The 25,783-nt window shown below is 47.3% G+C and overlaps 1 protein-coding gene across 1 annotated transcript in view; it reads right to left on the reverse strand.

The window, feature by feature from the left end:
- Positions 1-25,783, reverse strand: part of IP6K3 (inositol hexakisphosphate kinase 3) — a 37,816-nt gene that overhangs the window by 7,267 nt on the left and 4,766 nt on the right. The window contains exon 3 of the mRNA XM_077839219.1: positions 10,030-10,447. Coding sequence (XP_077695345.1) covers positions 10,030-10,228 — 199 coding nt within the window. The 5' untranslated portion in view covers positions 10,229-10,447. The remainder of the gene's footprint in view (positions 1-10,029; positions 10,448-25,783) is intronic.

Genomic DNA, 25,783 nt, shown 5'->3' on the forward strand with positions numbered 1-25,783 from the left:
GGCAGCAGCACGAAATCTATCAGTGGCTGTGGAATTAGCCAATAATGCCACAGCTGGAGGACATTCTTCCGATTGCAAACTAAGGAAAATACACAGGGCCAGTTCTGCTAAAGCGTGTGTGCGGGTCTGAACACTGGCCCACAGTAATTACCTTTGTGTGTATCAGCTATGCTGGCCTGGGCTTGTCCTTCCAATGCACTGTATGGTTTTTTCCCTAGGAGTTAAAGACCATCAGGAATTGAAGACTGCCTCTGCAACCACTCCATACTTTGCCATGAAGGGGAGGATGGGGGGGAACAGAAGAGAACACTAATTGGATACATACCTCTCTCTTGCTTGACTTACGAAAGCTTGGAGTGCTAACCATTAGGCACCATCCTTGAATATTCAAAACATCCCCCAGTATTTTAGCTGTGCAACTTCCATTGACTTTAATAGGCATCAGATGGCTGAACCTTTCTGCCATGCAACCTTTTACATATCTACCCTTCTCTTAGCAAAGTTTTACAACAGGGACCCTTGCCTCAGCGCTTCAAATGACAAATGACTCATGGGCATGGCTTGTATTCGAGGCAGCTATCACCTTTCAGGGAAAGGTTGATTGCAGTGGTCCCCTTGCTAAGAACAGCCCTGATTTGACAGGGAGGACTCCTCTGTCAATTCCTTGTGAACTTCCTCACAGCAGCGCCAGCCCAGAGTCCAGCAGTACAGGCATTGTCAGAGCATTGCCCTTTCAGTATTAGACAGGATTCCAGCCATGTGAGCTTCTCACAGCAGTGCCTGGTCATTTCCAACTCCCACAATGGTAACCACAGTCCAAAAGCAGCTTGTAACAATGGCTTTAGGGACCTACAAAAGCCACCAACAGCAAGAACCACACAACTTGGCAAAATATAGATCTGGTTTTCCTATCCAGAAATCCCTAGGTGGAAACCTCCCCGTTTCATTAGTCTTTGAAAGGAGATGTATTTTTGAAGTTTAGAACAAAGGAAATTCTGTTTTCCGAAGGAAATATGATGAAACAATTATAGAGGCCCCCTTCTTTCCATTTAGAGAGAGACTACCGTCAGAAATGACTGTGAAAATGGCAGTGTCTTACTCCACTGAACTGCCCCCCTGCTTGTCTTCAAAGTCATATCTGCTGACTTTGCTGACTAAAACAGGTTTCAGAGTAGCAGCCGTGTTAGTCTGTATCCGCAAAAAGAACAGGAGTACTTGTGGCACCCTAGAGACTAAAACAAGCGCTCATGGCCTGAATTACGGAGGTGCTGAGCATCCACTTCAGGTGGAGTTGTGGGTGCTCAGCATTTCTGAAAATCTGGACCTTATCTTCCCCCCCTCCCCTCGTGCTAGCATTGTAACACCAGCGCAGTTTAAAGAGAGGGAGCTAGATTTTATTCTGGCTTGTGCATCACCCCCAGAATTGTAAACTAAATTCCAGCTGCCAAATCTGTATTAGAGATGATCATGCAAGAACCAGTAAAACATCCAGCTTGCCTCTCAGAGTCCCAGTTTGAGTTTGCATAGCAGGCAGATAAGAAAACAATTTCATCTAAGGTAAATCGATGCAATCACTGTGAGACAAACGTAAGACTCCTCAATGTTAACTCTACAGTCTGTTTTCAGATGAAGTGAGCTGTAGCTCACGAAAGCTTATGCTCAAATAAATTGGTTAGTCTCTAAGGTGCCACAAGTCCTCCTTTTCTTTTTGCGAATACAGACTAACACGGCTGCTACTCTGAAACCTGTTTTCAGAGTATATTTCTTATCAAATACATTGTAGCTATATCTCAAATGCTGTGTGCAACATTCAAAAGCTGTCCCAATTACATAGCATCAGATGGTGTAAATCAGCCTAATAATTCCATTGAATCATGCTGGTCTTGCCCTAAACGTACTATATAGTATGAAATGGATAGGTCTTAAATATCTTAATATGAAGATTAACAGGGACGTTTTTCAAAGGTGCAAGGGGCAGTGAGGCATCAAAATTTCAGTGGAATATGGACACACTTGAAAATCCCAGCTTTAATAAATATATTTTGTTTCATGTTATATAGCACTATGGGACTGGGCGAATTTTGCTTATATCACATAATTGACAAAACAAATATATAATACATGGTTTAAGGCATATTGGCTGCTACTTTACTTCTCTTTTATTCCAACTGTGGGTTTATTATCTGAAAGCAAAGCTTTGTCGCATTAAAGTGCTTTCCATTCCCTTCCTTCCAGTCCCACCAAAAATTCTGTCCCATTCCATACAAAGCAAGCTAGGCAGACAGAGTATATTTACAGAAGCTATCTGCATGCAAGAGGCATCTCTACAATTTGCAGGAGCTGTTTTGCTATGTAGCTTGCTACCTCTTCTCTCGTGTATTTATTTTTAAATTTAAAAGTGTGTTTATTTACTGCCACGCGCAATAGGAATCTGAACAGAAGTGCGCCTGAAAAATAAATCCATAATCCTGTAGCCAGCTCAAAACTAGACAGACAGCACTGAGAGACAGGGTGGGGTGGAAGGGAGGGAAAATGCTTGTCTCAAGGTCATCTAATCTGCCTGAAATGGGTAAGTGAGCTGCCAAGTCTGTGCAGATGCTCTTTAAAGAACACTAACACGGTGTTGGATTTAAATGATGACATTTGAACAATACCATGCACAGTGTCATCATTACATAATGGTCCCCAAGCCCCGAGAGGGGCTAACAATAGAGACAGGGGACATCTATATGTGCCAATTGGCGACAGAGGTCTCAAGAATATTCCTTTTGACATTTAACCTTCCCTTCCTCCTTGTTCACCTCTTTCTAATGTGCACAGCCTTATCTCTCCCAGCAGTGGCTCATTCCGTGGGAAAGAGACAAAAGCTACCTGTGCTAGAACAATAGATTGGAGAAAGATCACCGCTTTATCGCCCCTTACTGCAAAACTCACCGAGATGTCACAGGCAAAAAGGAAAAACAAAACAACACAACAAGGCTGTCTCCAAATCTGCAGGCGTTTGATGCCTTACCTACTCCAGGCAACACTGCACAGTTCCAGGACAAACCCCAGGGTCAGGCTCATGCAGTCCTGCATTCTGGTGAGCTGCAGAAAAATGCTTAGAATGCAGGTGCTTTTCCTTGAAGCAGCTGTGTAATATTGTCATGTAAACCCACCAGGCCAATGTGTAAAATAGGGATAAAGATATTGATCTCCTTTGTAGAGAGTTGTGAGATCGATGGGTGAGAAGCGCTAAAAGAGCTAGGTATTAATTATTATTATTCATTATTATTTCACAGAAATTGGACAGTGAAACTCGGCTGGGTCAATTTCTAATCGATTCAGGCTCCAATCGTGCAACTGCACGTGCATGGGTCGGTCCCTTCTTCCACCTGGGGCATCTTAGACTTAATTGGGGCTCTGCATGCATGCAGAGGAAGGTCCATGCAGATACAGTTGCAGGATCAAGGCTTTAATTACCACACATTACTTCAATTCTGTGGTGTCTGGGTTGCAAACATGGCAGGGAAATCCATTCTTTCCAACACCAAGCATTCCAAAATCATGGGTCAGCCTCCCCCAAATCAGGAGATTGGTTTTTAAACCAAAGAAATTAAAAAAACAAAACAAAACAAAAAACAATAAGTTTTGGGTTCTATTTATTTGTCTTCCATTGTTTGAGCCTTTAGGGTGCACTCAGGACATGTTTTCAAGCTTTTCTCTGCAATTATAAGGGACATAAACTTATTCTTTTAAAAAAATGAAAGTTGAGTTTCTCACCTAATCACAGGATTCCAGGAGTTGGGGCTTTCAGAAAAACACTAAGTTTCATGCGACACAATACCACAGTGAGAGTTGGCATCGCTGGAAAAATTTGGGGAGGAAAAAGTAATTTAAAGACTCATGCAATGGTGGGTTAAAATGAGATTTTATAGAACATTTGGACTTACACTGAACAGGGTGTGTCCCTTTAAACTGCAAAGTAATGAGAGTCAACTCATAAAGCATGGGGCATTATGGTGGATGTTGAAATAGCACGGACGGGGTATTATGGTGGATCTTGCGCACAGAAAGAGTTTGTTGCTTATTTGGAAGGCAGAGAGGGGTCATTTCTTACCTCAGAAAGATTAGCCTTTGACACAGCAGCTGATTCAGTTTGTTAGAAGATAGCTGGTATTATGTGTCTGGTTATCTAGAGACCCTGACAATGGATCCCAGGAGAGTAGGGACTGGAGAGGGTGGAGATTTGAGTATGTGAAAAGTTTAGTCTATCCCTGCTCCGATTTCTCATTCCATCAATGTCAAACCTCAGCTGCTGGTCACCGACATCCAGTCAACAAGTGCTGGAGATAAGGGGCAGATCCTCAGCTGGTGGAAATCAATAAGGCCCCATTGACTTCAACAGGGCTATGCTGATTTCCACCAGCAGAGGATCTGGCCTAAGGTTTGCATAGTCAGTGGTCTTCTGTGAAGGTTACCAATGACCCATCAGGAAGAGGGCTAAAGGACCGATAGTAGGAAGGCGATAAAGTCTTTGGAGTCTGACTTTGGAGATCTGGGTTTGATTGCTAGCTCTGCTACAGACTCCCTGTGCAACTTTGAGCAAATCACTTAGTCTCTCTGTGCCTCAGTTTCCCTTGTGTAAAAGGGAGATGGAACACTCCTCTTCCTCACAAGCAAAGGACGAAATCTGTTATTGATTGGAAGTCACTCAGCAACAATGGCAATAAGGGGCAAGCAGGAAGGGATAAACCTTATGGAAGTTTTCCAAATCTCACTATTATGCTTTGGTTTCACAAAGCTAATTTAAACTCATGTTTTTTCAAGGCTAATCTATTTTTTTTTTTATTATCTTTTTCTAGCTAATGGAAATACTGAGTCTGATTTTCAGAGATGCTGGAAACCCACAGTCTCCATTGACTTCAACTGGTGCTACAATTACTTGTCACCTCTGAAGATCAGGCATGGGGGAATCCCCACCTGTTGTACAGCCAGCTCTCTTCTCTTTCCATCCATCCGTCGCCAAGCAGAGGGGTGTATTAGATCAGGAGCGGGCATGGCCAGAACACATAGTATACCAGCAATCCCTACATATATAAAGGCCTTTAGAGGCGCTGCGACAAACCAGCATAGCTTAGAGCATCCCTGAGCTGTGTCTCTTAGCAAGATCAGTTCACTCATATCCCGACTCAGACTGAAAGGGTTAATAGATGCCAGCATGCAGGAATTTAACTGAGACTATTATTCCAAAGTAGCCTTTAAAAAAATGAACACTTTCTTTATCTGTGAGAGTCTGGCCAGGCTGGATGGGGCTGACAGCCACAAACCTGTTCACTCCTCATTGTCCCAGGGGCATTGGGCTAGTTCTGCATGGCAACCCGCGGTGGAGTCTCATTAACAAAAGGCCAGGTTATTGCTGAGTGAGGGAACGACAGCTTACAGGCCAGCATCAGTCATTTCCTTTTGAGGGATAATTAAATGCTATCTGTATATAAAGAGAAGTCTATTTCAAGGGCTTACATTCACAAATGAACAAAAGGCATCCTCTCAGCATGGAAACTGTTGTGTTATGGGCTGCCCCATCCTCCTGGTTGACAGCGCCTCCCCAGAGATAGCTGCATCTCACTGGTTCTCTGTGCTTTGGAATCTTTCAGGACAAAAGTCACTATAGAAATGCAATGTATTATTTCTCCCTGGCCTCTGCTATATCTTGTCGGATAAACAGTTGTATAGAGCACCATTTGGCTTGGAGGTCTCCAACTTTTACATATATTTCTCTCATTTTCTGCTAACTAGGGGGTCAGAACTTGCTATTCTTACCCAGTCAAAACACACAGGTACTGGGTTCTAGGAAAGGAATGAATGAGCTTCCATTTTGTTGGCTCGCTTTTACAGTTGTTGAGGCTTCAGTGCCCACAGATCGCACAATTAAAGCCGATGGAGAATGTGTGTGTGTGTGTGTGAGTGTGTGTGTAAAAAAGGGCCTATGTGTATTAAGTTAAGGGAGGAGTGATAAGGCCTATGTAATGTGTACTGAGTTAGAGGAGAAATTATAAGGGACATGTGTGCTGTGTATACGGAGAAATTATAAGCAGGGTTGCTATGGGTGTTGGGTAGGGGTGTGGACTGAGTTGGGGCAACCAGATCAGGCCCATTTTTCCAGCACACCAAAAGCTCTCCTGTAGAACCCTCTTCCCGAGCCACTGGCAATAAAACAACAGGCATGTGACTCATGCTGCTGACATATAATCGGTGACAATTCAGCTGCAATGCACGTTTGGCACAGGTGTGCGCTGAGCTCAGTTAGCTGGCAGCAGGCAGATATTTGGGAGCACCATGTGAGCTTGCTACAGCAAGAGACAGAAGCTCAGTGATAATAATAATCCTTCTTCTACAACGGGCCCAGTGGCATGATGTACCCTCCCCACCTCACTTCCTCCCCCAGACTGCTTCCCTCCCTTCTGTTGGGCCTCCTGTGGGGAAGCGCCTGCTGGCTGCAGGTACCCAGGTGCCAAGCTCACCACGAGCTCATTAGTTCATGTTAATCTCTGCAGCTGTTCAGAAGCAGGAGAATAACGGTGCAGGGCCCTTGCTCTGCTCACTTCCTAGCACGGAAGATCTTACCCCAGCTGAAGGCCAAGTGACAAGGAGGGCGGAGTACAGAAAGCTCAGTCAGGGTCACAAGGGAGGGGAAATTAGGTGTATTATTAGGGGAGAGAAATTACCAGGGATGTGTGTCAAGGTCAAGACAGCACAAGCCTTGGACGGATCACATACACCCCCCTTATAACTTCTTATGATGTGAGCAGTGCCCAGTTTGTGCTGGGCTCTCAGCACAGGGGTGACTTTCACCCTGAGGGAATGCAGGCAACTACAAAAGCAGCTACTTAGTAAGGAGAAGTGGCAGGAGGTCTCTGAAACAGACACGCTCCACAGCCTGCCGTCACAAGCCCTGCTTTCCATCGCCTCTTGTTGCGGCCAAAATAAAACCCTCCAGGAGAAATGCTTGAAGAGGAAACTTGCTCCTCGAACAACTATTTGCTGCTGTTGCTGAGGCAGCCATTCGCTTCGCTGGCTGACAGTGATGCCCAGCCAGGAGGACAGTTTCTCCCAGGCTGGTCACTGGCATCTCATATACGCAGACAGCACGCGAGCACTAATATGCCACCAGGCTCGTGGTGATTCAGTCTCGCGTTACCGGAGCCGATCGGCTGCGTCAGGTGGGAAGAGGCTCTGCACGTGAAATGGGGATGTCTTTGGATGCTCTCGTCACCACCACGTGCAAACGGGCTTCCCCCTCGTCCCCTTTTCCTTTTTCTGCCTCTTCAGGAAAGATCATGCGCCCTCCCCTCCTCTTGCACCGCCTACTCCTCCACCTCTTCCTGGATCGTAATTCGGCAGCCTCACCCGCCTCCCGGCTAGACTGCTGCCACCGTGCTGACCTTGGCCCAGAATCCTGACTATCGCGTGGGCTGAAGCTGACAGCATGACACCTGCCACAAGCGCTTGTTCTCCCTTGAGCTGCTCTTACTGGACCTGGTCTGCCCATAGCGCGGACCTGTTTAACTAAAGGTGTGAGGCTGCAACCCACGTAATTAAACTGGAGCAACTTTGTGTGTGGACATCCTGATATCAGTTTAAACCTGGCTCACATCCACCTTGCTTGCACCTCTTAATTCACCTACATGAGCCAAGTTTAAACTGGTGTAGAGTTTCCACACACAAAGGGCAAATCTATAGGTCAACAGTAAGCCGACTTAAGTTACGTTGCTGTAGGCCACCACAGTAATTGAATCGGTTTTGCACATCCACAATATGCTGGTGTCGGCGGTGTGTCCCCTCACCAGGAGCACTTACACTGATTTAACTGCTAGTGTGCAGCATCGTGGGGCGGTTTCTGAAAGGCAGCAAGAGTCGATGAAAGCGACGCAGTGTCTGCACTGACACGGTGTTGATCTAACAACATTGACTTAAGCGCTAATCTCTCACTCTTTGCAAATCATGAGTGGTGTGGAGAAAGTGAATAAGGAAAAGTTATTTACTTGTTCCCCTAATATAAGAACTAGGGGCCGCCAAATGAAATTAATGGGCAGCAGATTTCAAACAAATAAAAGGAAGTTATTCTTCACACAGCGCACAGTCAACCTGTGGAACTCCTTGCCTGAGGAGGTTGTGAAGGCTAGGACTATAACAGAGTTTAAAAGAGAACTAGATAAATTCATGGAGGTTAAGTCCATTAATGGCTATTAGCCAGGATGGGTAAGGAATGGTGTCCCTAGCCTCTGTTTGTCAGAGGGTGGAGATGCAGGCGCCGACTCTGTGGGTGCTCCGGGGCTGGAGGACCCACAGGGAAAAATTGGTGGGTGCTCTGCACCCACCGGCAGCTCCTCACCCTGCTCCCTCACCCCAGCTCACCTCTGCCTCCACTCTGCCTCCTCCTCTGAGCGCGCCGCTGCGTCCTGTTTTTCCCTTCTCCCTCCCAGCGCTTGTGCCGCAAAACAGCTGTTTCACACGGCAAGCCTGGGAGGGAGGAGGGGGAACACGGGGCGCTTGGGGGAGGAGGTGGGGCTGGGGTGGGGATTTGGGGAGGGATCCAATAGGGGCGGAATTGGGGCGGGGCGGGGGCAGGGTGGGGGGACATGAGCACCCACCAGCACTGACAAAAAAGTCTGAGCCTGTGGGTGGAGATGGATGGCAGGAGAGAGAGAGATCACTTGATCGTTACCTGTTAGGTTCACTCCCTCTGAGGCACCTGGCATTGGCCACTCCCGGAAGACAGGATACTGGGCTGGATGGACCTTTGGTCTGACCCAGTATGGCCATTCTTATGTTCATGAACAGTTAACCTTTGGATAGCTTCAAATGACTCACTAGCTCAAACACCCAAGCTCCAAAAGGGGGCACTTGGCAGGAATTCACATTTCTGTTGAGTGATGCTTTCCCAGCAGCACTAACCTCTAGAGAGTTCAGCCAAAACCCCTGTTATTTGGAGGAATCCTACCTGGAATTTAGCAAGCACTGAGGCTTTATCACTTACTCCTCTTGTTAAAATTCACTGCTTCATAGATTCAGAAGGGACCATTATGAGCAGCTAGTCTGACTTCCTGCATAACACAGGCCATACAGTGATTCTAGCATCTAGCCCAAAGTTTGTGGTGGAACAGGACCATTCTTTGTTAGAAAGACGCCCAATCTAGACATCAAAGATGATCTGCTAGTTTTTAGAAATCCACACAACTTTCTCTACAGTGATTGCAAGACTGAAAGAGAGTGTGTATAAGAACCATCCAGTATTGCTAAGAATGTTGAGAAAGTCTACTAAGTGTTGGAGATTCCAAAGAGTAGACCTCCTTTACACACACATTCTCTCTCTCTCTCCCTCCCCCCAAATTTGCCCATCCTCAATGACTCCATTAAAATTGGAAGACAAGAGAAACTGCCTTTTTTGAAGATGTAAGATGTTAGGATAGCATTTAATTTTTTTCTGTGTAATGCACTACTTGCTTCCAGTGGGGGCTAAGAGTCAAAATACGACAAGAAAGGATTTCTTGCAATATTTTCAGCCCCACTGGAAACAGCAAGTACCAGAGAACTCAAGAGATAGAACCCGACGTGAGTTTCTCAACTCAATTTTGCAAACCCAGGAAGCTTAAAATAAAGGCAAAGAAAACCAGTTGCATTTGCAGGTCCTGGAGTCATACAGCAAAATCCTGACATCTATACTCAGGCAAAACACTGAAACGAATGGGAGTTTGCATGAGTAAAAGTGAAGTGAAGGCACTCGGGGCTTGGCATATTTTGGAAGTATGTTGACTGGCCCAGAATATCCTCTTACACCGGGGTAAATGAGGAATGACTTCATGGAAGCCAATGGCATTAAACCCAACAAGCCAGAAGAGAATCGGGCCCTTTGTCTCATTAAGGGAAGGAAAGGATCCATGAAATTATGGGTAGCTAACATCTTCTCTTTTGATCATGGCTACCATTAATAAATTCTCCCTCCCCCGCCCCCGCAGTTCTCTCCTGGATCATCCAGCTCCTTCTTACCTTTGTACTGAGGCGTGAACTGCTTAATGGCTGTGGGGAGCGACTCGTAGACCCACTGCTCCTGGGAGATGAGGGGTTTGCAGACGGTGTGCTCATCGTATTTCATCATGCTCATGTGGCCCCCAACCTGATGGACGAATGGCTCCAAGAGGACCGCTTTCCTGGGGTCCCCTGTGTCCAACTTATTCTGCACCACCATGCTATCTGGAGACCTGTGGGCCAACTCGTACTTGGGCCAAAGCGAAACACGCTCCTTGATGGAAGTGCCCTCTTTTTTTTAAGTAGCAGTGAACCGGGGTCTGTTGCAGGGAAGCAACCAGAAGATGGGCTTGGGTTTATCAGCCCCAGGGAGCCTAGATCTTTGCTGCTTTACCACAAATAGGTCTTCTGGCTTCTCAGTGCGCTATAGTGAACGTCTCTGCAAAGTGAAGGATAAATACAGAATGTGAGAAAACAGGAACAAATCACTTCCAAACACCTTCCTGCTTTTCAGTGGAGCTCTCCCAAGGCTAAGGCTGCCTCCAATAGCTCCCCCTATGCTCCTGCATACATCACTCTCCAACCCAAGAGAAGCCTCCCATGCAAGCAGGGAGAGTTATACATTGAAGGCATGTGCAAATCCCACCCTTATAAGGTGAGCTCTATACATGCACATGGCTGGAGTCCAGGGCTTGAGCTGCAGATCCAATTTAAATCTGGTGGAGGGGGGCAAAAAAAAGTAGGGAAGGGCAATCTAAGAGAGCTATCGGGTTAATGTGGCTCCCTCTGAGATTAGCTAGATCAGGGCATTTCTTCTGCCAGCTAACATCAAGCTATGATCTTGGCGCTCCTTTCCCCTCCTACAGGTAACCTGAGGTTAGGATAATAATCCTGATCTGCTAAAACCACGTTGTTGATGAAGTTCTCAACCTTTTCTCAAGTTGTCCCAAGGTTAGGACATTCCCTGCCAGTGGGTTATTTATAAAGACCTCTGTACTCTGGAAATCCCTGTGAATGACATTCTCACATAAAGCCTATCTCCCACCCCCTACCCTTCCTCAGGAAGCTTCTCCACCTCCTACCCTTAGAGGAACCTCAGACCAGGACATTCCTTGTCAGTTAACACTAGGACATTAGTAAAGGTTTCCCTCCCCCTTTCTAAAGGAGGCTGGGATCAGGATATTCTAGGTCAAGATGGAACAGTAGTGACATTAACACTGACCACAATCTACAGCTAAGCTGATAAACAGCTCCCACCCCGAATCCCCCCGCATCTCTCCAAGACATACTCCATTCTGGGGTAAAACAAGGAAACCCACAACTAGTACATGCATTACGCCAAAGGGCCTGATCCTGACCCCATAGGAGCTTTCCATGGACTTCCATAGAAATGGGACTTGGCCCCAGGCCTAGAATAATCAACTAGAAAAAAAACACACAGCCCTGTATTTGTCCTGGTGGCCCTCCTACCCAATTTCTATTAAGCCAAACTGCCCATTGACGTCATTTGGAGCAAGATTAGACTCAGTTATTGGGGATAATAATAATAGGCCCAATTCACTCTGCCCCACGGCAGCTGAATACGAGGACAGGACTTCTGCTGCCAGAAGCGCTCTACCTGTGAAGGTTTGTTTCCCCCAAGGCATGGAGAGCCCCCAGCCACAGAATGTCCCTCTGCTGAAGGGCCTGCATTGCAGTTGCACTGAAGATGAATTCGGCCCTACGAAGCCAGTCTACCTGAAGGAACAGTTTCTTTGCAATTCCCCAGCCCCAACTCCGATGGCCAATGCTGGAAAACAGAGAGGGAGATGTGTTCTTATGCATGCAGGATTGGTGAGTGAAATGGGACACCGGGAATGTAAACAAGTGCATGGTACAGACATTCTGGGATGGTGATCTGGCCTTCCAGTAACCTGCCAGCACTTGACCATTCCAGTCAAAAGAGGGCACGGAAAGGGTCTGGAGAAATTCCTTTCTGTTGCCCTTCCTTTCCTCTCAGCCAAAGACACAGGTTTTGTGGCCTTGCCCCATGTTGTGTAACACCGTAGTGTACAAGAAGTGTCACTGAGCTCAAGGCATAAGATACTATTCAGTGGGAATAGCAGAGTCTACCTATCTTAGGTACTCATACGGTCCGCTTTACCCCAGCATCCGAGCACATTGCTATCTTCGATGCATTTATCCTCACATATATCCCTATGAGGGAGGGAAGAGCTGTTCTGCCCACTTGCTGATGGAGAATGGAGGCACAGAGAGATTAAATGTCTTGTCCAAGGTCACGCAGGAACCCTGTGGAGGAGCCAGGTATTGAAGATGGTCTCCCAAGCTAGTGCTCTAACCACCGGGCCATTCTCCCTCTTTGCAATGTGGCATCAAACTGAAAATAAACATTGTACGCTCTGATTTGCTTTTAGCAGCAGTGGACTCCCAATCTAACAAGTTCTCTGGCTTGAAAACACCAGGAGAGTCAACGCTCAAGTGCTTCAACACTTTCTCCTGTTAATAATGAAATCCCTGAATAAATGAACACTTCAGCTTGGGTGCCTGGTTTTTGCATGGAGGACTTGTTCAAGTTAGATGAACTGGACTAAGGGAACATACACTCATCCCCAAGGAGAAAGGAGATGAAAAGGTTTAAGAACAAGTCCCTTTCTGGGGGAAATTTCTTCCCCTCCACTCTGCCCAAATTGAGGTGTTTAAGCTCAAACATTTCCCAGGATTTCTTTCCCCTGCCAATTTTATCATCACCCTATGCCACAGAATGGGATTTTTGCCATACAGTTGCATAGATACAGTCTAAACTAGCACTTACTTCCTGAAGGCACAATGCTGAGCCATTTATCTGAGAGTTTTTCAATGTATGTCTTTAGAGCCACTCTAGAACAAACAAAAGTATTTAACATTTCTGAGTTCCATCAACTTTTACCAATTATTTTGCTCTTTAAAGTGTTTTTTGTTTGTTTGTTTGCTAATAGATTTATCGTAAATCACCTTTCAAGCCAGAGAACAAAGTGTGATTTCAATCCAGCATGTATTGCTTTGGAGATATTCCAAGGCTGGAAAATAACTGAAACAATGCGCTCACCGTCCTAGCAACCTTCACATCTCAATGTGCGTCAGGAATAAAAGCAGCTTCACGAGGCTGTTATTGTTCACACCTCAGCAAAACTCTGAACAAGAGCTGCACTAAGTGAAAGGGGCTGTTTTGATTTGCTGGCATTCTGAAGCAGTCCATCCTGACCACATAAATGTTACCGTGAGCCCTCAATGAGTCACCAGTAGCGTGTCTCTGCTTGTCTCAAACAAGGGAGCCTTGAAATTAATCCCCTCTGTTGCTTAAATTATCTCAAGTGATGAAAGATATTTAGGCCAAAAAAACCCCAAAACATTGAGGGTTACAAATCATTTTTAATCCTCCAAATTTTCTCATTAGAAACTGCAGGGATTTATTTTTCCTCCAAAGACGGTGAGATGCAATCCACGTAGCAAAAAGTGACTCTGTGGGTAGAAATAAGAGATAGTCCAAATATAAGGAGTGGGAAATGCTTTTTAGGAAATGCCCCCCTCTTCTTTCTTTTTTTTTTTTTTGACAAAATCTCAAAATGTTTGAAATTTTTGCTTGTCTGAAAAAAGAAACATGTTTCGTGAATTTTCCTCCCCGTATTTTTGGTCAAAATCCCTGAACATTTTCTCAAAATTTTGTTCAAAACATTTTTCTTCAAAATGTTCTCAAACTCCCAGTCAGCTCTTATGAAAACACAGAAGTGCATTTGTGCGTGTTTCGGTGATTTGCATTTCCCACACATAAGGACTAGAAGGGGGAAACGCTCCACTATTTAAAAAACACTCCTTATCCTAGGTGTGTCGGATGTCAGGTCCTATAGTCAATGCCCATTTTAGAGGACAAGAGTTGGAAGTATTGCCCAAGGCAGAGATAAATTATAAGCCAGCAGACTCTAGCCAGCAGAGGGCTATGATGCACACAGGCTTAGCTCTTCTGTTCCACCAATTCAAGCAGGCCAGCTTTTAAAAGTGAAAGCAGTTTATATTATTTATTTGTGATCTTACAATACACATGCACAATAAATATATTATCAAGGCCAAATCACGAGGTCCTTACTCAGTTTCCACTAGGTTCTTCCCAAGGCAAAAATCTCACTGCTCAGATTCTACAGTGATGGGGCAAAATAAAGACAGACAGACAGTATCTGGCCTTGTACAACAGAACCTCAGAGTTACGAACACCAGAGAGATGAACTGACCAGTCAACCACACACCTCGTTTGGAACCGGAAATATGACATCAGGCAGTAGCAGAGACAAGACCAAAAAAAAAAAAAAAAAAAAGCTAATACAGTACAGTACTCTGTTAAATGTAAACTACTAAAAAAAAAAAAAAAGGGAAAGCAGCATCTTTCTTCTGCATAGTAAAGTTTCAAAGCTGTATTAAGTCAATGTTCAGCTGTAAACTTTTGAAAGAACAACCAGAACATTTTGTTCAGAGTTAAGAACATCTCACAGTTATGAATAACCTCCATTCCCGAGGTGTTTGTATAGGGTTACCATACGTCCGTATTTTCCCGGACATGTCCGGCTTTTTGGTTCTTAAATCACCATCTGGGAAGAATTTTTAAATATCTAAAAACATCCGGGATTTTGCCATGATTATTTTTCCCGAAAGAAGAGTTGGTCATTCAAGAAAGAGAGTGAGTGTTGATCATTTGAAAAAGAAAGTGAATGCTGATCACTCGAGAGAGTGCCCACTTCCCCCCCCCCCCGAGCTCCCAGCGCCTGCGCCACAAAACAGCTGTTTCACACAGCTGGGAGGGAGGGGGGGAAGGAGGGGAAACACGGCGCGCTCAGAGGAGGAGGTGGGGCAGGGGTGGGAATTTGGGGAAGGGGTCCAATGGGGCAGGGAGGGGCAGAGTTGGGACGGGGACTTTGGGGAAGAAGTTGGAATGAGGGCAGGGAAGGGGTGGAGTTGGGGTGGGGCTGGGGGGCATGAGCAAATACCTCCTCCCCTGGTGGAGTGTCCTCTTTTTTGAATGTTCAAATACGGTAACCCTATGTTTGTAACTCTGAGTGAGGTTCTACTACATTTAAAATAAAGACATTCATTCAATCTAGTTAAAAACATTTAGGGGGCTATTTATGTTTTACTTGGACGAAAAGAAATAGAAAATATCTGTCTGTCTATTGATAAATCCAGGCTCCAGAGCTGATAAATCCATAGACGGACAGATTTCAGGGCAGATAGTCAGCTGGTATAAATCATCAATGGCGCTAATGCAGTTTAGGAGCTGAGGATATGGCCCATAGATTAGATAGCTACAGATTCACAGACAGACAGACATTTCTTCCACATCCTGTATTACCACACCATTTCCCTTTAATCTTTGGCCTCAAAACACACTAAAGCCCCTCCCTGCAACACAGCGAGGGGGCTGATCGGTCAGGTTAAATCCCCGCTCTTCCACAGGGCTCTGGCATGTGGCACACTGGTTGTAGCAGCGTGGGAACAGTTTGCCCTAAGCGCTGTCCATGCAGGGTCCCTGCTCTGTGGATCAACAGAGGCCTCCGGAGCCGACCTTGTTTCACCAGCCCTAAATTCCCCCTTTTCAAACGTTATTAGAATCATTAACTCTCCCTTCTCTTTTGCACAGGTGGGTTTCTCGTCCGAGCCCCAGACTTATTTACAAACCCGCCTCCTGGTGTCCTCGGCGGGAGGCTGCTTTTGGGCTGGATTCAACATTCATCAGAATCAGTATAAGCCTTTTCCTGAACTTCAGATCCGGCCCTCGCTGTATTTCCACACAGACTTTTCATGCACAGCCAAGCAGGTGCCACATTCGCGCTCAAGGGATTTTAAAATCTGCTTTTTCTGCTCTTCCCTTGACCACGGCCAAATGGGGAAAGAATAGCTACCTATGGGGGCAGAGTGCCAAGAATGAACAGCTCTGTTCTCTGCAAGGAGCTCTAACCATCCTCCCAGAAATCCTTAGGGCCAGAAGCCCTGAGCCCTTTTATCTTGCATCTCCCTTCCCGAAAGAATCTGATGTTCATCAAGTTTATGGCTGGTGCCAACGTCCCTCATGAACATGATGCAAAGATGCAGTGTGCGGCACCGACGGATTTATTCAGCTGCTTTGTACAGCAGCAGGTCATAGGGAGGAAGGGTAGAAATTGCATTAGCCTGGATTGATAGGCAGCTAAAAAACATATTTCCTCTGCCTTCCATTGCTGGGGCATTTGGGATAAAGTGCAAAGCAACAGTCACGATCTGGTAGCTGGGTAAACGTTCTGTAAGCCCTTGGCAACGCTCCCCAGCCCGTGCAGCGCCATGACATGTGGGCATATGGTTGTTGTGATTATAAATGTTCTGTCCTTGCATCATCCTTTGCTTAGGTGCCTGAAACTTCACGGAGACACCCGTGTCTTTTTACCCTTTCGTTCTGGGTCAGCTCCAGTTGCTCCTCTGCGGCACACTGCACTCGCCGTTCTGGGCTGATGCTAACTTAGCCGAAGGAAGGCTGCTGCTCTCACAGGGCCCGTTCTGCTAAGCCTACCTAACTCCCCCCGCTGCAGTGAAGCTCGTGGCCTGGGGTGAACCTGAATGGGACACGCTGCTGTTCTCGGATGGGAAGGCTTTGCCTCCTGCTATGGCTCCCCTTTCCCAAGTGTCCTAGTTACATGCATCAGGACAGACTGGGATTTTGTTGACAGCGGTGTAAATCCAGAGTTAGCTCATTGGCACTGCTGCTGCCGTTACTCTGGATTTAGACCAGCATGACTGCCAGAGGAATCTGCTCCACTGTAGCCAGGAAAATACTTTGGAGTCAAAGGCACAGACTAAAGCAGAGCTCCCCAAAACCCATCTCATTTAGCAGCTCAGCGACTGCATCCTAGAGCAAATGTACAAACTGATACACAACGTGACAGCAAATAGGAGGCCCGGATCTGCCACCTTCTGAGCAAGAGCTAGTTTTTAGACACCCCAGCTTTTGAGGGGGGGTTAGAGCAGACCCATTTCTAGAGCCCCCATCCATCAACCCGGGTGCTTATATAGGCATCATCCCTGTAATAGCTGAACACCAAATAGGTGTTTTATTTGGGAGCTCTTCAACCTAAGGAAAATAATTAGCTTTGTTACAGGCAGGATTAATCAGAATTGGACCCAGACTAGTGTCTTGCACCTCAGCTGGTGCAAATCAGCGGAGTTCCACTGACTTTAATGTCCCTACACCAATCTACACCAGCTGAGGATCTTGCCCTCAGAATAATTATCCAATCCGCTCCCCCGACCATCACTGAGGTCTGGATAAATTGGGATCTGGATCGGAACAGACCCCGGCTTTGAAAAGCTAATCCGCAACCAGCAAAATCCGTGAGATTCCCACATAGCCCCGGCTCTGTCCATCCCTGGGGTTTAGTCAACACAACCGTCAAATCCACACTGCCATTCAACAGCCAGGTGTTGTCTGGTCATAGGCATTTCTGCTCCCCTGTCTGTCTATATCAACTGGTTGTCTCTTGTCTTTGTCTTACATTTAAATTGCAAGCTCTTTGGGGCTAGGACTGTCTGTTTGTTCTGTATATGTCCAGCGCCTAACACAAAGGGGTTGTGTCCGATAATACAAATACATAATGAAGCATATGTAAGAATTATGCCAGTCAGCCACAGGATTTCCGGAGAGTCCAGAAAGGCAACTGAGAATGGAAATTAGCCTCATCTTTGCACAGTCTAATGAGCCCTTTTTGAATTTTCATTTCAGCCAGTTACCCTGCATTCTTCTTACGTTCCCTTTGCCACTTGCCGATCCATACTACCAAGGCAGGCCAAGCTCAAAGAGCTCTTCATCATCTCCCTGCCCGTTTGCAAAATCAAATAAGCAGTTATTAAAGGAGGCGTGTAGCGAGCGCACGACACTACCCCATGACAAAAATACTCACCCATCAGCGCCTGCCTGGCTGGTAGGACATTTACCCCAGCAGTGAGATGTTGTATGAGTATCCCAGTTTGTCTGGGTGCTGGTCAGCCCGGTTGGCTCCCTTCGATGCAGCCCAAGTTTGAAAGCCCAGCCTCGGTACATGGAATTGGGGAGGGCAGGGAACTGAGCTGACATCCAGCGGGAGTCACCTGACTTTATGGGAAATTCCTGGCAGCCGTGGGTTATGTACAGCCAACAGCTGAGGCAAGTGGGTGGGGGAAGGAGGGGGTTACAGGGAGAAAGGAGAAAGAAAACACAAACAATAAGGGAAAGAAAATGATGCCTTGGCTAGGAGTAAGTTGGCAAATAAAGGGGAGCTGCATGGGAATCCCTAGAGGGAGCAGTAAGAAAAGGAGTACTTGTGGCACCTTAGAGACTAACCAATTTATTCAAGCATAAGCTTCCGTGAGCTACAGCTCACTTCATTGGATGCAGGGAGCAGTGTGTTCCTTTTCTTGGCTAGTTGTAAGAGCTCCTTGCTTGGTTTTGCAATCAGCACTCCAGGAAAACAACTCTGCTTCCCGCTAATTTATTTTCGGCATCATCTTTCGTAAAAGCTTCACTGAGCTATTGTTTTTTGCCTCTCACCTGCTTCCCTTTTAAAAGGCTCTCTGCTCCACCTGGGATAGCTTTGGCCTTTGCAAAGCTGGCTGCTATCAGTAGGGGGATATGGCCCCTGTTTGCTCACCTTTGGCGGGCTGTGAAACTCAGCAGGTGTTTGGGGACAGATATTAGCTAGCCAGCTACACAGCCAGCCAGGTGGTTCTAAAAACATTCTTCTGATCTGTTAATCCCATGAGCCTGGACAGATGGGTGCGTGCATGTTAGTGCTCTTTTGCTGGAGTGAGGCAGGCTGGGTGACACAATGGGATTTCACCTTCAGCCACCTGTGGTTTGCTAATATCAGCTCCATGAAAGCAACGGCACTAGGAAGCAGAATGGCAGAGGTGCGACAAGCCAGCCCCAATTAGCTCTCACACAGCACTTTTCATCTGGTAGATCTCAAAGCACTTTGCAAAGAAAGACTGTTTACAGAGGGGACAACAAACCTAAAGAGGGGAAAGTGACTCACTCAGCAGCAGAACCGAGAAAAGAACCCAGGTCTCCTGACTCCCTGTCTAGTGCCCTACCCTCTAGACCAGTGGCTCTCAACCTTTTCAGACTCAGGAACCCCTTTCAGGAATCTCACTTGTCTTGTGTACCCCAAGTTTCACCTCACTTATACGACTTGCTTACAAAATCGGACAAAAATACACAAGCGTCACAGCATGCCAGTACTGAAAAACTACTACTTTCTCATTTTTACCATATAATTATACAATAAATCGATTGGAAAATAAAGACTGTACTTACTTTTCAGGGTATAATACATAGAGCGGTAGAACCAAGTCACGGTCTGTATGAAATTTTAGTAGGTACTGACTTCACTAGTGCTTTTTATGCAGCCTGTAGTAAAACTAGTTGATGTACCTCCTGGAGGACCTCTGCGTAGCCCCAGGGGTACACGTACCCTGCACTAGACCACACTGCTGACAGGCTAGTGGTACAGCTGCCTAGAGAAAACTGACTCAGGGCATCTTCTTTGCAAAGTCAAAGTGTGATCATAGCACAGGTAGGCATGCAGTAGCTTAGACGTGGCAGAAGTGGCTAGCAACCCGAATACAATCCAGCTAGGGACCCTGGGTACATATTCAAGTTGCTAGTCCATGTTGCCATGTCTTCACTATTATTGTTACCGATGCTAAGTCGATAAAAGCTAACATGGGTATGCCTACCCCTGCTCTGCAGTGAAGACATACCCACAGAATCTCCCTGTAATGTGCCTGACTCAAGAGCGAGAGATGGAAAAGGCCTATTAGCTCATTCAGCTCCCTGCCAATGTGGGATTGTTCCTTAGAGTGTATGTGAGGACAGCATATTAGTTCCCTACGTTCCTTTCGCTGACAACTAAAAATGGAGATAGATGGCTGTATCTCAGACTGGAAATAAGGCCTACATGTTTAACAGTGAGAGTAATTAACCACCGAAACAATTTCCCAAGGGTCATGGTGGATTCTCCATCACTGACAATTTTTAAATCAAGATGGGAATGTTTTTCTAACAGATCTGCTCTAGGAATTATTCGGAGGAAGCTCCCTGGCCTGTGTTGTACAGGAGGCCAGACTAGATGATGACAATGGTCCCTTCTGGCCATAAAAGCGATGTATGTACCTGTGTCTCACCTAGTGCCGGGGAGTGGGGGCTGTAGCCAGAACAAAGAGACATTTTGCTTTTTATGCCACATGTGGTTGGCACATGTGAGGTTCTGATGGGGGGAGCGGGAGAGCAAAGCAAACGCTGCCACGGGACTTGGAGAGAGGCTGGACAAGGCTCTGACCGTAAATAACATTTGCACTCAAGTTATGTGTGAGAGAGCAGATCACCTGCAGAGGTCAGGAATACTACCCTGCCCTCTGCAAGAACCGGTGCGCTCATCTGTACTCATCTGGATTATAGGAGCAGCTGGAAGTTGAGATCGGGACGTGCTAAGCACTGCACAGATGCATGGAAAGAGACAACCTGCTGCCCTGGAGAGCTTGCAATCTAAAGGGACAAGACAGTCCCAGGTAGTTTTGTTATCCTCATGTAACAGGTGGGGAAGAAGCCAGACGGAGGGTCGACCTAGCCAGCACACCTGAATTAGCTTTGGTTGACCAGCTCACTCAGAGCAGCAGTTTAGCCGCAATGGCCTGGGTCCCAGGTGGGATTGTACTCAGGATAGCCTGTGCCACAACAGCTGTATGGCTCTTTTCAGTGAGGTAGCTCAAAGTTGGCCTGCGCATACCGCAGTCATCCCTCCTGTTTGCAGTGCGGACATATCCTACGTGACTTGACCACGGCCATACAGCCAGTCAGTGGCAGAGCCAGGAACTGATGAGTCCTAGCCTAATACCTTAGCCACAAACCCACCTCTCCAGAGCTCTGCCGCCACCATCCAATTCTTCCACCTTGCGTAGGATAATCATATCCCGGCCACAGAGCGGGAGAGATATATCATTGCCCAGTGGCATTAGATTACCGAGTGACGACACGTCTCTCCATCCCCGAAGCCTGTGTAACCCTTTACTAGATAAAATGTGCTGGACACCTCACGGTGACGTCCTTTTTTTTTTAAATTAGGGGCCAGATTCTAATCTCAATGGCGCTGGCGTAAATCTGGAACCTTTTCACTGAAATCAAGAGTTGCTCCAGATTTTACACCAGTAAATCTGCTAACAAGCCAGGAGTAGATTGTGCAGCCCTTGCTCACACTGGCAAGCGCCTACCCACATGACTAGTCCATGGATAAGAGGTGCCTTTAGCATTTTGCTCCCAAACTGCCTCTAGAAATGAATTTTATGAGAGAGGAAGGCTGGCTTCGTGGTTAGGGTGCGGGCCTCAGACTCAGGAGTCCAATTTGCATAATTTTGGGTAAAATAACTTGATCTCTCTGGGCCTTAGATTTCCCCATCTGTTCCTTCCTTTGTCTGTGTTTTCTACTTAGATTATAAATGCCTTGGGACAGTGACTGTCTCCTACTAATGTGTCTATACAGCACCAGGCACAATGGGGCCCCAATCTCAACTGGTGGTTTGTTTAGGCACTACTGTCATATAACTACCACCACAATAATCCCTGTGATCACAAAGGGCACTTGTCGGCTTTCATCTCCACCCCGCCTCCCTGATTCATCAAACAATAACTCAGTGGATATTCGTAAATCACTACACACAATTAAGGCCACAATGGTGGCAGTGAACAAGGAGTTGAAAAGATCTGGATGAAAACAGCAGGGGTTTGAGAGGAAAATCTTGATGCTGAGATAACAATCTATTGATATAATAATTCCCTCTTACTGGCAGGGAAAAACAGGACCATAAAGCACTGAGAAATTGAATTGATACTCTGGGGCCGCGGCTGAGATTAAGAATCTGACAGAAGATGACGAATCTGGAAGATGAAACAAAGGACCAGATTCTCATCTGATTTAGGTCTGCTCTACGCACCATTTTTGTACTTGTATAACAATTATTTACCGATATGGTACAACCACTAGAGTGGATGCAGTTGTCTCAGTCTAACTTATTTCCCTTCCCGTACAGGAACAGCTATCCTGGTAAAAGCATTTACACTTGTATAACGGCACCTACATTAGGAGGGTTGTGCCGCATTCACTTCGCTGGTACAGTTAAAGCCATGTCCTTTTTGTATGCACACAGCCCACTGTGTTACTTCAGTTTTACACCAGGGTAACTCACGCAAAGTGAAGGCAGCTGTGAGTCAGTCCCCTCCATTCTGAAAAGAGATGGCTTGCGGGAGAGAAAGAAAGGTCAGCTACAAAAAAAAAAAAAAGACACTGAAAAATTTAGAACCATTAAACAACCTTTTCAGTTAGGAAAAATTGTTGGGAAAATTGATCAAAGCCTGCCCCTTGTCTTTCTCTCTGCGTAGCCCGAGGAAACCCACTCAACAAAATGTCATTTCTGATCTCTTTCTTTAGTCCTAACATCTAGCCTATGCATTTTTTAAAAAACATTTATCTTATGTGGTTTTGGAGACCTCACTTTGAGTAAATTTTCCTCGGGAAGTTCCTCGGTTGGTTTAAGTGATTCTGAGGAGTTAGGCCAGCAGAGTGAAGAAGGTATGTTCAAGGCCAGGGGCTGAATGCTGATCTCGGTTATGCCCATTTAAATCTGGAGTAATTCCACTGATGTCAGTGGAATTACTTCGGGATCCTGCCCTCTCTGATCTGTGTATGGTATTTCTAAGATGCTTATCACCTTCTTATTTAGGCACTGATTGGATCTGATTCTCAGCTATTGTCTGGCCCTTTTATTGTCTGAAAGGGGGCAGAAACTTTCCCCTTAGAATAGCCACTCCCTCCCACCCCCCACAACTGAAAGGCTCTGCACTGGCCCTCCTCCCAGGCCTCTGCATCAGGGTGGGGCCAGAATGCACTGCCCTATTATGGTTCTCCGCATCTCAGAGCCCAGAGGGAGCTATGGAAAGCAGACTCTAGGAGCAGCCCAGGAGTTGCTCTAACTTACACTGTGGTGGCAGGCCGGCCCCTGAATGGAGTCCTAATACTAGGAATGCAGAGGAGGCTTAAAGCATCTGCACCTTCCCATGTCTGCCCCAAGCACAGGAACAGAGGAACAGAGAATCAAGCACAGTGAAAAGACTCGCCTTCAATCCCCCCACCCCACCGCCATGCACCTTGCGCTGTGATTTACAGTTATGCACTGTGGGGGTAACAGCCCCCCATGAGAATGGCAGGGTTTCACACCCACTTTGCACAGGTGTGTGTGGAGAATGACACCAGGGGCAGGCCAGGGGAAGATCCAGGTCCCCCACCCAGCTCTGTACTTTCCTAAGAGATACAATCTCTTTTTATAACTCCCTGACCAGAATAGATGGTGTTTCCACAGGGAGCCTACCAGGGAATTGCATCTGATCCCTTCTCCTCTGCTCCCGCGTTCTCTGTGGCTTTCCACTGCTGGGTACAGAATCCAGGGAGAGACTCCAAGTCTCGGGAAAAGTTTTCCAGGACTTCTTACCCCCCGAGCTGGTCCTAGGTTTTGTAGGGATCCCTGACCTTGAGGCACCTTTACTTACAGCCTGAGGCCAAAATCATACAAGAGTTCTCTGCAGGGCTCCTGCCCCTGTTATGCAGGCAGGCATGCAGGTGGGACCCTACCGACCAAGCTTGACCTCACCTCACCTCTCTGCCTGCTTCCCTCTATCACTAAGGAACATCCCTCCCACACCTAACCCCCCTTGTTGATAAGATTTACACAGGATCCCCGCAGATGCCCTGGCTGGGCCCTGGCTGGCCAATTTAGCTAAGAAGCGCTAATCCCGGGGCTGCCGGCAATCCTGCAGTGACATAACCGAAGCTGCTGGCGCTCAAGGAAAGAAATAAACAATAGGGAGCCACGCCGGCAGCTGTTGCATTAGACTGGCGAAGGGGCGGGGAAAGGGGAATGAGCGTTTGTCAAAGGGAAAAATTCCATAGGGAAATCGGGTTGTCATCAGACTTCTAAGTAGGAGTTATAAAGACCTTCTTTCATGCTGACTCCTATGCTTAATGGCCTATGTGCCCTAGGCCTGACTCCCGGCTGAACTACACCAGGGGTGGTCATTTACACCTGTACAAGGTGATGTAAAACACTAGTGCTGTACCCCCACATTGCACAGGGCTGGGCAGGGCACGATCTAGGGAGAATCAGGCCCCTCAAGAACCCTTTGGATTATTGCTTGGAAGCTGGGTCTAGAAGCCAGGCTGTAAGGGCCACGTTCACAGCTGCCCTGCAGCCCCTTTGCCACTGCGAGGCTGCTGCAAAAAGAAACCAAGCCCCTCATCCAGGAGTATTCCCAGTGCACTGGACCCTATGCTGGGCACAGAGTCATCTCTGTGTCCCCTGCACAGGATCCCCACCTAGGGCTGCCAACCCTCCCGGTTTCGCCGGGAGTCTCCCGAATTGGGCTCTATCTCCCGGAGGCTACTGAAGCCAAACAGGGAGATTTTAGGTCGCCAAAAATCTGGTGGCATAGCGGGGCTAAGGCAGGCTCCCTACCTGTCCTGGCCCTGCGCTGCTCCCGTAAGTGGCTGGCACATCCCTGCGGCCCCTGAGGGAGGGGCAGTGGGTCTCCGCATGCTGCCCCCGCCCTGAGCGCCGACTCCACAGCTCCCACTGGCCAGGAACTGTGGCCAGTGGGAGCTGCGGGGATGGTGCCTGCAGGCGGAGCCCCCTGACCCACTCTTCAGAGGCTGCAGGGAAGTGCCGGCCGCTTCCGGGAGTGGTGCGGGGCCAGGGCAGGCAGGGAGCCTGCCTTAGCCCTGCTGCACCGCCAACTGGGAGCCGTCCAAGATAAGTACCACCCGGCCGTAGCTCACACACCTCAACCCCTCCCACACCCCAATCCCCTGCTCCAGCCCTGAACCTCCTCCCAGAGCCAGAACCCCAAACCCCCTCCTCAGGGAAGGGGCGGGGCAGGAGGCGTGGCAAGGGTGTTTGGGTTTATGCAATTAGACAGTTGGCCACCCTATCCCCATTCTCTGGTACCAGGGCTGTTCTGGGGTGGGCTGGAGGAGGAAGGGCGAAGTGGCGATTCTGCATCTTTGCAGTGGCCCATCGGGGGGATCTCATCAGTGGCCCAAGTTAGGACAGCTCTCAGAGGCTCCAAATAGCTTGCCCCTCCCCTCGGTCCCTGCATTGCCCGCGTAATACTAATAATGAATCACAGTCCCAGTGCAGGGATGCCTCTGGCCCTCTGAGTCCCAGCATGGGGAGAAGGCTCCCAAGAGCACACCTTCCAGGCCATTTCCCCTCCTGCCCATTAACCATGGGGATGTATCAGTGTCTGTTCACTGACTGAGAAGGAAACCACTACACTGACTGGTTGAGAGAGAAATCAACTTAGTAGCCAAGAAGGCGCTTGCCCAACTCAAACCCGTCATGAATCCTGCTCTGTAGAGAAGCCAGGAGGCATTGTCAAGCATTGCTCAATAAATCAGGGGCTGAGTATTGAATAGCAAAACATCATGGTTATCTGGCTGGCCCAAGGCAATAAGCCTCTTTAAGCTCCATGCGGGCTGTGCGGCCCCCTGTCGGTGCCAAGGGGATACTAACATGGTGTGATGTTCTGGTGGATTCCTGAGAGATGACTGCACCGGCTGGATCCTAAGCACAGCCTGAACCCGTTAGCTGCAAAGCCTGGCTCCCAAAATTCACTAGGGGGGTTTCCTTCCTTTTCTATCAATCAAGA

This window comes from Eretmochelys imbricata, chromosome 21 (assembly GCF_965152235.1).
Source record: "Eretmochelys imbricata isolate rEreImb1 chromosome 21, rEreImb1.hap1, whole genome shotgun sequence".
Lineage (NCBI taxonomy): Eukaryota > Metazoa > Chordata > Testudines > Cheloniidae > Eretmochelys > Eretmochelys imbricata.